An 11,027-nucleotide genomic window follows, 5' to 3' on the forward strand; every position below is an offset into this window, starting at 1 on the left:
TTCTTCCAAGTTTCCTATTTAATTTCGACTGTAGGTTCTTCGAGTGTTTAACCCTTTACTTCTTTCATCCCTCCTTCCCTCCATATACCACTCTTCTTCCTCTCCTCCCTATCATCCTATCTTCTCTCTTTCTTATCTCCCTCCCTTTCCCACGATGTAAACGTCTTCATCATGTCCTCTTGCCGACCCCCTCCTCCCCCTGCCCCAGCAACGTTCTCTAACTCAGATACAATAACTCCTTAGATTGCAGCCCAGTGTCTTAGCGAGTGCCTCGACATAAACACCCCCTTCCTCCCACCATCAAGAGCTGAGCAAGCACCACCAAGCCCCAGTGTCACTTTCACCGTTGCCAGCACCACCTCCTGAGGAAGACACAGTCCTCACTTCTTCGGACGTCCACGAGGGAGAGTCCCCATCCTGCCACGTTCTTCCATCCCTGTCACCCCCGTCCTCGTCCACCTCCCTTTCCCTTGCCACCTTGAAAGACTCTTTCAGTTACCAGTTACTATACCAGTTACCAGTTACTACACCAGTTACCGTACTGTCATAAGCGTCTTAGACAATCTGTGAGCCGACATAGATGAAATTATTCCAAGGGACGTCTCTCTCTGCTGGGGTCGGATCAGTACCACTAGATAGAGTCTGATTCCTTATCGTCTATATCGCCAGGTCCTTCAGTCGTGTGTACATCTATATCTAATGTAACTCTATCACCGATTACAGTCACCGTTTCGGAAATGGACATCATTCTTTTCAGTACTACCTCGCATGTCAGCGCCATATTTGCACCATTTTGAATATCAACGCCATATTTGCATCACCTCAAATACCATCATCACCACATCCATCTACTCCAACACGCGCTGATCCTCCACCAGGTATGAACTCATCACCAATCCACATCACCACCATCACGTCACTCACTCACCACCTTGGTCATCACCAAGAGAATCTCCTTGACATCCTTCGAGTTTGCGCGAATAATCATGCACTGCCGTTCAATTTACTAAAAGTTGTTTCTTAAACTTGCTTTGTCACAGTTATGTGGTTGCCTCACGAAAGATGATGCATCACGAAAGTAGAGTTTCCCACGGTGATACGTTAGACACACACACAAATTATGTTTTAGTCGACAATTATTCTATTGGCATGCCACTTGTCTAAAGTCATCAAACTAGGCCAAGACATGTTTGTGCTAGCTAGCTAGCTAGCTACTTTGCACCGTTTCCCTAGTTTGACCAGTCCCTTGTGTACAAAAGGCTTATTCAAACCACGGGTCTTGGAAACCGTCTTATTGGTTACTGGAGTACGCACCATCCCTGTCACCACTTCCATAACTCTTGCACCACTGCCGTTACTAATTTCACCACAATTACGACCCTTGGACCACTAACACCACTATCACCTTTATCTTACTTTCACCACAATAACCACTACCACGATCCTTTGACCACCCTTCCATTACCTCCATCCCCACCGCTGTCACCCTTAGCACCACAGCATCCAGCACTGTCCATTGGCGACCTGTACCCTCATCCCCCCTACCCAAACCTACTCCCCCTTCCACAAACCTCCTAACCCCTGACCCCCCAAAAAAATCCCTCTCCCCCATCCCCACTACCTCCTCCCTACACCCACACCTCTCCCCTACACCCATAACTCTCCTCCTCCACCCACAGTTCCCCCTTCCATCTCCACCTCCACCTCCACCAAACGTTGGAGACACGTGCGTGTAAACACTCCTATCATCATCTTTCGTCTCATTTCGCCTCCTCTGCACTTGCACTTCCATCCCCTTCACTCACTGTAGGAGCCATCCCGCCTCCCTCCCTCCCGTCTGTCCTCCCTCCACTTGCTCCTCCGTTTCTTCAGAGTCAAGACGTCCCAGTCCTCCCTCTTCCCTGGGGATCTCTCCACCACCACCACCACCACCACCACCACCACCACCACCACTGTCTCCAACACCAGGACTCCTCTTCCCTAATCCAATTTCCGCGTCTTTCATTTATCTTCTCCTCCTCCTCCACCACCACTTCCGCCTTCTCCTCTTCCTCGTCCTCTTCCTCACCTCCCAGCGAATAGAAGATGGGGATCAACACGCGTCTATTACCCATTAAGCTTCATTATTTCTTCTTCATGGGATGTAAGTATCAGTGAAACACTTTACATGTATTATTTACATATGTAATGTTATTATACCCGAGGTGATCAGTTTCAGTCGAGGGGTTGCTGAGACTGTCAGTAGTTCCGAAGTCATGTACGCTCACGTGCCTCGGTAGTTTATTAGTTTATCTGGTAATCCTTCAGTACCTGTGCCATAAACCTGTCGGGAAAGCCAAAGGTTTTATTTTGGTAAAGATGCAATTGAAAATGGTCCTTATAACGTTTCGAATTTCATTCAGTATGAACAGTTATCCTCCTTCTCCTTGTCCTCTTTTTCGTCCTCCTTCTCGTTTTTTTTTCTTTCTTTCTCCTCTTTCTTGTCTTCTTGTCAAATCCTCCTCCTCCTCCTCCTCCTCCTCCTCCTCCTCCTCCTCCTCCTCCTCCTCCTCCTCCTCCTCCTCCTCCTCCTCCTCCTTGACTTTCTCCTCATCTTCTTTCTTCTCCATCTTCTCACGAAATTCCTCATTCTTGTCCTCACCCTCGTTCTCGTCTTCGTCCTCCTCCTCTTCCTCCTCCTCCTCCTCCTCCTCCTCCTCCTCCTTGACTTTCTCCTCATCTTCTTTCTTCTCCATCTTCTCACGAAATTCCTCATTCTTGTCCTCACCCTCGTTCTCGTCTTCGTCCTCCTCCTCTTCCTCCTCCTCCTCCTCCTCCTCCTTGACTTTCTCCTCATCTTCTTTCTTCTCCATCTTCTCACGAAATTCCTCATTCTTGTCCTCACCCTCGTTCTCGTCTTCGTCCTCCTCCTCTTCCTCCTCCTCCTCCTCCTCTTCCTCCTCCTCCTTGACTTTCTCCTCATCTTCTTTCTTCTCCACCTTCTCCCTCATTCCCTCATTCTTGTCCTCACCCTCGTCTTCGTCCTCATCCTGTACATCACTATCGAACACGTACTCGACTTTGTCCTCATCCTCATCCTAATCCTCATCCTTATCATCATCATCTTAATTCTAATCCTTTTATTTGTCCTTATCTTCGTCAAACTCTTGGGTAATGCCAGATGTTTATCATCCCCCATTATTTCTATAGATATGCATTAACACTGTATTAGTTTAGTGATAAAAAATAATCTTATCAATGACATCCCACGAATTTCTTTCTCTCTCTCTCTCTCTCTCTCTCTCTCTCTCTCTCTCTCTCTGTCTCTGTTTCTGTCTCTGTCTCTCTCTCTCTCCCACCCACCCCTCTCTCTCTCTCTCTCTCTCTCTCTCTCTCTCTCTCTCTCTCTCTCTGTCTCTCTGTCTCTTTTTCTGTTTCTGTCTCTTTCCCCTCTCCTCTCTCTCTCTCTCTCTCTCTCTCTCTCTCTCTCTCTCTCTCTCTCTCTCTCTCTCTCTCTCTCTCTCTCTCTCTCTCTCTCTCTCTCTCTCTCTCTCCACTCTTTCATCTCTCCCACCATCATTGTTACCTTCTACACAGTTATGTCCATCTTTCCATTGCAAGATGCTTCATGCAATCTCCTTCCTTTCCCCCCCTCCCCTTACCTCTATTCTCTCCACGTGGTCACATAATTTCAACGGGGTTTTATCATTCCTCGTATTTGTTCACCCACCTTCACTATTTTAAACCTTTTATTATATTCATTATTCTTTTTAGTATTCTGTTCAGTCCCATCAATTTACACACACTCCACAAACACTCTGTCTCCACCCCCCCTTACCGTGGCCCTGTGCACTGCCTTCAGCATTCATAGGGAACTCTCATGCAAAATCACTGCTTCCGCTCTACTCTCCACCGCGTCTACTTGCATTCATTTGACATCTCTCTTCTCCTCTTTTTCCACCCCTTTCTTTGCCTTTCGAAGTCCATGTAGCTGATAGCCCAGTGATAACATTATCATTATTATGAATATTTAAGACATTACTCTGCTTTCTCTAAGTGTCTGTAATTTCTTTTCAACCGCCTTCACTATCAACGAGCCACTCTCACTTTGTTGTCATTTCCAGTTATGGCACCTGTGTTACCCTTCCTGATGGTGCTCGCACTTCAGCTGGGCATCCCCATGTCCGTCCAAGGGACCTTGTCAGCCTTTACCATGATCACGACTGTCCTCTGCAAGCCCTTAGTCTCAGCCCTTGCTGACAAATACCCTCGAGCAAGGAAGGCGATCTTCGTGTTGATGTTGATCATGTCTGTGGTCTTCTACGGGTCGGTATATTTTATTCCCAGGATCATCGACACACCTGTCCTCCGAGGGCGCGTCCTGGGTAGGGACGAGGTCCTACAGGTGGGGCAAGTATCCTTTCAGTCCATCGGGAACATGTCGAGGGATAACGTCCAAGAGGAAGAAAGATGTCAGGGGGATTTTGTCTCCTTCGAAACGGGTAAGACGACCTTGTCGCGTCTGTTTTGTTTTTTTCTTAGTGTTCCTTTTTTTCAAATATTTTTATAGCTTCCGCATCATACCCAGGCCCTGTGAAATATCTATTTTTTCTTACAATATTGCTATTATCATTTGTGAGTCTGGTACTGTAGTTTGTTCATTTCAATATAAAAAAAAATTAGCTGACATAAAAGTACAGGAAAACCGTAAAATAGAAACAGTTTTGATAAGATCATGTATATGATAGATTGCGTTCAATAAAAGATATATATTTCACACACGCATACAACATACGATCTATCGTGTGGAGTACATTACAGAACAAATTTCTTAAGCATAAGATAAGCTATCTAAACTCTTCCGATTCTTCGCTATAATTCTTTTTTTCGAACTTGAACGCATTTGATTGAAAATGAGAAGGAAAAAAACAAAAGAAACTCTTAGTATTACATTGTTACTAACTGAAACTCTCTTGGGAAAACCATATATGAAAGCAGTGTGTTCTGACTCTCCTTGAATAGGTGACTGTTTTGCTTCGTCTGCGTGGGATTGTCGACTAGTTGCTTCCCATACTTCTCCATCGTCCCAAAACACCATCGCATCCTCTGACACTCTTCCAGAAACTTCCTTTCGAATGTCCTCACCCTTCAATGCTTCTCACGATGACATTCTATACATATTGAAGTTAAATGGAAGTATGAATTTCACGCTTAATTCAACCACTTCGACCGTTGGGAAAGAATTGCATATATACCAGATGTCGTCCAAGATGCCGGGATGTGATGCTGTCGACCTTGCCCAAGCCGACGACATAACGTAAGCGGGATACTTGTCATTTTTTTTTTCCAGTTGAAGAAGTACTCACTGATAAGCGTATATCACTGCCATGGTCTCGCTTTCATATTTTCTCACAAACTACGTTGAAAACAATTCTAATCTGTTCATATTTATTAAATGCATACGAGTACACGAATCTTACCTTTTTTTGGCTGTCATTTTTGTGCTTTTGGAGGGAGGGAGGGGTGGTAAAAGGATGTGGGTATGAAATGGGTGGGAGTGGATTTATACCTTTGACTTTGGCTACCTCCCTTGTAAGGGGGAGAAAGCCCTTGGTATACGTATGTATATATGTTTATGATTTTGTGTATGCAGGATGGAATTGGTTGTTCTTTGTGCACATAGCAAAGCGCAATTATATGAGTAAAATAACTGGTGTGAATAAGTTTATGTGCATAAGTATAGGTATGTGATTATACAATTTATTTTCATTAATATGCGTTTCCCTGCTTACTTCCTTGAGTATGCATATGTGTTTGTGTGTGCGTGCGTGCGTGCGTGTGTTTGTGTGTGTGTGTGTGTGTGTGTGTGTGTGTGTGTGTGTGTGTGTGTGTGTGTGTGTGTGTAGAGAAAGAGAGAAAGAGAGGAACCTACTAACATATTCTCACATTCACAGCTCCCCACCCGACCTCTCTTTCACAAATCCACTTTTCTTTCCTCAAAGTCATCTCTCCGCGATCATGTCTTCCCCTTAATGGACAGACTCGTTTGTGGTGGAGGCGATTGGAGCGGCGCCCATTGCCCAAATGTCTGGGAGATCTCCTACTTCTGGGCCTTTATCCTCTCCACCCTCATCGCCACCATTGTCATGTCTACTGCAAACTCTGTCACCGACGCCATCTGCGTTGATTCAGTCGGTACGTACCAGGACAAAGATTTGACACAAGCGTAGGTAGAAGCAACTTCTCCACTCGCGTAGTCAATGGGTGGAAATAAAATTCTCCCCAAATGTAGGTGAATAGATTTTAGATTTTTTTTTTTTTTTTTTTTAATTCCTTTGGACAAACATCATCAGGATAGAAATCACAAGAAAGGTGGGATGTTTTCTTATATGTTAAAAAGGCTTTAACAAGGGTGACGCAAACATGGTCATCATATTAGAACAACAGGGCAGGACTCGCAGTAATGGATTTAGATTGGATAAATTTAGATTTAAGAAGGAAATAGATAAGAACTGGTTTACTAAAAGGGTGGTCAACGAATGGAATAGACTTAGCAACCACGTAATGAGCACTGAAAATATCGGTTGTTTTAAGAAACGATTAGACAACTTTATGGATGGGGATGACAGGTGGTAATGTACATGGAACTGCCTAGTGTAGGCGTTATGGCCTCTTGCAGTCTCCTTCATTCTTATGTTCTTATGTTACGAGGGGCGTTCAATTTTTTTTGGCAACTACACCTTAAAAAAGATTCAGTGTCTTTGGGACGAAGTGGCAACTGTGACAGTGTGGCGCACCATCTATTGGAACAAATTGGAACTCAGGAGACACATGTCAACTTCTGTTTAGTGTGTTGTCAGGATGCTGAACAGGCACTTCTCCTACGCTCTGCCTGAAAATGGCCTCGCCGCACATAATTGAAAGAAGATTCTATGTCTTCATGAGGACGAAGCTCGGCAAAGGATCCAAGGCAGATTCAAGCTGACCTGAGCCAAATTCCAGGTGGGCATTGTCCTTCATATCGCACAGTAGCAAGATGGGTATCGTCTTTTAAGAATGGGAAAGAGTCATTTGAAGATAACCCACGAACTGGACGTCCTTCCACGTCGCGGACCGAGGAAAAAATTGCAGCGGTCAGATTAATGATCCACGAAGATCAACACACAGTGATTACTCTTATTAGTGATGATCTTGGACTCTACAGGCAGCATCCATATGATCATTCATGAAGATCTAAAGCTGAGGAAGGTTTATTCTCGATAGGTGCCGCATCTCCTGTCAGACGACGGAAAAAAACAACAACTGGTGGAGACATGTTGGGTGCCAGTGGGGGGGGGGGGAGGTTAAGATGACGAGGGAGGTGACGACTGTGTTTCAAGTAATGTCTACGGCGATCTACTTGCGAGGGAGAAAAAAAAAGGGGGGAGGCGAGAAAGCAAGAAGCAGCGAGCTTCTTCGAGGCTATCTGCATCTCCGGCGTCCGTTCAGCTCCTTATATACACGGGCAGGTCATGACCCATGCTCATAATTGGCGTGAGGTCATGTGTGCTGCGTGGGAAGTCGAAGGCAAAACGTTCTGACGCCGGTGACTCACAAAGATAGAGGGTAGGCGTTCCTCAATGAATCCAGTGTTATGTGTCACGTGCTGGCTGAGATAGTCATCGCTGAAGCTGGTGAGCTGCACATGTTTCCTGAAGGAGGCTTTGTGTGATGATCATGCGGCAGACCCTGGCGTTGGTTAGTCATTCTGAGGTCCTACGAGTGATTCCCTCAAGGAGGCATTGTCCCACCCGTGGACCTCAAGGAAGCTCTGGGTCGCGTCGCAGCTAGGCAGACGCGAGCGTGTCCCATGGGGCCACATGGGGGTCGGAAGGTCGTGAGACGCCGAGAAGAGGTGAGGCGAGGGAGAGAGGATCGGTGAGGACCGGAGTGAGGACTGGTGAGTGACGAGGTGAGGACAGGTCATGAGGAATAATCATAATAAAGGTCAAAAACGCATCGCAGACGTAGTGACTGGTAACGAGAAGTTGTTTTACTTTTTTCAAAACATGGTTTGGCTTGGAGAAGAAGATGCACGACCCACTGTTGTCAAGGGAGAATTTCGTTCACGAGAGCAAATGTTCATCGTGTTCTTCAGTTCAATCGGTCCTGTATCCGTTGTTACTGTGCCCAAAGGTCAGAATGTTAATCCAACTTACTATACAGAAACAGCTCTTAAGTCAATAGTGAAAAATCTAGAAAAAACATTATTCACACACGCCTTCCTTCAGGAAATGTTTACCTTCACCATGACAACGCCTCCAGTCACATTGCTATCAAAATTCGCCAGTTTGTGGAAGAAAGTAAGCTGCAACTCATTGACCCTCCACCTTACAGTCCTGACCTGACACCATGTGGTTTTTGGTTATTCCCTAAGTTGTTAGAAAAACTTACTGGGATTAATTTTCACAGGGAACAGGACCCTGCCAGAAGGATAAATGGATGACACGGCTACAGAAGTGCATAAACCTTGAAGAGAGTGTGAAGCTCAACAAATGTGTATCTTTATCAATTTTATATTTGTTACTCTGTTGCCAAAACCTTTTGAACGTCCCTCGTAACACCAAAGGACCAAAAAACAAAGCAGTATTTTTTCTCTCTCACCTCTTCTTCCTCTTTCTCCTCCTCCTCCTCCTCCCGCAGGCGAAAATGGGAACTACGGGAGCCAGCGAGCCTGGGGCTCCCTCGGCTGGGGCCTTGTGGCGCCCCTGTCCGGGTTCCTGGTGGACTCCTGGTCAGGGCCCTTCTCCACGACCAAGAACTACACGCCCGCTTTCATCATTCTCTTCGTCCTCGGGGGCCTCGACATCCTCATCGCCGTCTTCTCGTTACACGTGAGTCGTCCTCGAGGCTGCCACATGGTCCTCCTCGGGAAGTGATGTGGCCTACGATGATGCTGAGTGGGAGGTACAAGGTGGGTGGTGGTTGGGGGGGGGGTATAAGGTTGAGTGGCGAGGAGTGTGAGAGTTTGCTTGCAAAGTCAGTACACTACATGAACCTTGTTGTCGTCGTCGTCGTTGTTGTTACTATCGTGTGCGCGCGCCCGCAAACAGATGCCTGTATGCTTAATCAGGTGCAATAACTAATGAGTTCCCATTCTGCGCCTGCGCAGGTGCCCCGGCAGGAGGATCGTGTTCCGGTGTGGCAAGGCGTCCGGAGCCTCCTGAAGCAGAAGAGGTTCCTCATCTTCATCTTCTTTGTCGTCTTGTTCGGGGTTCTGGATGGAACAATCACCAGTTGGCTCTTCGTGTAAGTACATACCTTGCAAGAGGCAGAACCCAGTTCTTGTCCCCTCCTCTTTCGTTTCCTTCGCCTTCTTCCACTTCCTCTTCTTCCCCTTCAGTCGTCTGATGATACATCACGCAATCTTGTTTACATCTTCACAAAAATCAACCTCCGTACCACCCCTCCCTCAGGGCAGATCAACCTTCTTCAGAAAGGTCGTCCGTCTTGCCGCTGGGTCACTGGATCCTGTTCTCCTTCTGGTCTTTATCAATACCTCTACTCCTGACTCTAAGGGTACATCTTACGATAGGAATTCCCCTAAACACCTTTCCTTGACGGTCATCTTAGTTCAGTACTACTCTCTCACTGTCCTCGTGTCTGTTGCATAAACTAGTGTAAATCTCACTTTGGTCTGATACAGGGTAGCGCTTTCACCTTTATCGACATGATCCTGTTGTACAATATGTCTGTGAAGCTATGTCGAGTTGTGTTCCCACCTTTTAAGATCATGAATTCATACACCAACTGTCAACCGCAGATGGTCACACTTGTAAGCAACAGATTGATTTTTCATTGACGTGGGATATAATTATTTTTCCATTTTCGAGTAGATGAAATAGTATTACAAAAACGGTATTATACTCATTTTGTTTATTTCGTCTCTTTTATTGGTATGATCGTGATCTCTGAAAAGTACACTCGATTTTAAATTTTTGGATAAATGTTTTTGGAACATCCCATTTTACATTTTTTGTCTCCATATTTAATCCGAAGGATTAATCAATTAATTATTGACGAATTACTTGATTATATGATTGGTTGATTAATTTATCAATGATTCGAGAATTATGTTGATTCCATTGCCTGGCTTCTGTACTTACAATATTCCTACAAATGTGTCTTTTCGTTTGCATGTGGTTTGCAAGTAGTCTTATTATTAGATAATTTCTCTAAATGATTCTCACTCTAAATTCTATATCTCACAGGGACAACATCTCCCATTTTCTCTTTCCATGTACGTCGCATTGTCTGACACCATGACGTCACTGTGCCATCGTGACGTCACCATTACGTCATCGAACAGCTTACAGGAGGACATGGCAGTTCGGTCAGGAAAGTCTATGTCTCACATGAAGCTTCTTCAGGGGACCACGCTCTTAGTCGAAAGTTTCTCCGAAGTGCCTTGTATGTACGCTTCTGGTAGGTATTTCAATGTCTGAGGGAAATGGGGAAAGGGAGGGAAGGATGGACATATCGTAAAGAAGAAAAAAATGTGTCGTGGTTATATAGTAGAAATGGTGCTCAACTAGAACCGTGAGTTTGGAACTATGAAAAAAGTCCTTATGACGGGGAGCGATTTTTCAGTATAATGAAGTTGATAGATGAAAGGTAAAATCAGATAAAATCAAATCAAATCAGCCATCCTGAGTCCACTGCTGAGCAAAGGTCTCTTTCATAGATTCACACGACCGCGTCAACCTTTGACACGTCACTCCTGCAAACCTCTCAATTTCGTCTCTCCACCTCCTGTCTGGTCTCCCTCTTCCACGCTTCCCATCTCTCGGCGTCCACTCAGTAACACACTTGCTCCATCGCTCATCAATCGTTCGCACTAACTTACCTGCTCAATTCCACTTCCTTTCTTTTACCGCCTCCACAATATCTTTCACTTTAGTCTGCTCTCTCACCCAATTTGTTCTCTTTCGGTTTCTCAGTGTTATTCCCACCATTAATCTCTCCATTCTCCTCTGTGTAGTCCTCAGCTTTGTTTCCATTGCCTTCGT

The 11,027-nt window shown here is 45.4% G+C and overlaps 1 protein-coding gene across 2 annotated transcripts in view; it reads left to right on the forward strand.

The window, feature by feature from the left end:
* Positions 1-249: 249 nt before the first annotated feature.
* The window catches only part of LOC143020924 (maltose permease-like), a 19,260-nt gene continuing 8,482 nt past the window's right edge, over positions 250-11,027 (forward strand). Inside the window, exons 1-7 of one of the 2 annotated variants that reach the window (XM_076177873.1) lie at positions 250-2,143; positions 4,104-4,481; positions 5,002-5,296; positions 6,020-6,174; positions 8,662-8,852; positions 9,131-9,267; positions 10,328-10,443. In XM_076177873.1, coding sequence (XP_076033988.1) covers positions 2,086-2,143; positions 4,104-4,481; positions 5,002-5,296; positions 6,020-6,174; positions 8,662-8,852; positions 9,131-9,267; positions 10,328-10,443 — 1,330 coding nt within the window. In that variant the 5' untranslated portion in view covers positions 250-2,085. The remainder of the gene's footprint in view (positions 2,144-4,103; positions 4,482-5,001; positions 5,297-6,019; positions 6,175-8,661; positions 8,853-9,130; positions 9,268-10,327; positions 10,444-11,027) is intronic. The other variant, XM_076177874.1, reaches the window with a different exon arrangement.

Source organism: Oratosquilla oratoria, chromosome 41 (assembly GCF_046742065.1).
Source record: "Oratosquilla oratoria isolate Oo_2021 chromosome 41, ASM4674206v1, whole genome shotgun sequence".
NCBI lineage: Eukaryota > Metazoa > Arthropoda > Malacostraca > Stomatopoda > Squillidae > Oratosquilla > Oratosquilla oratoria.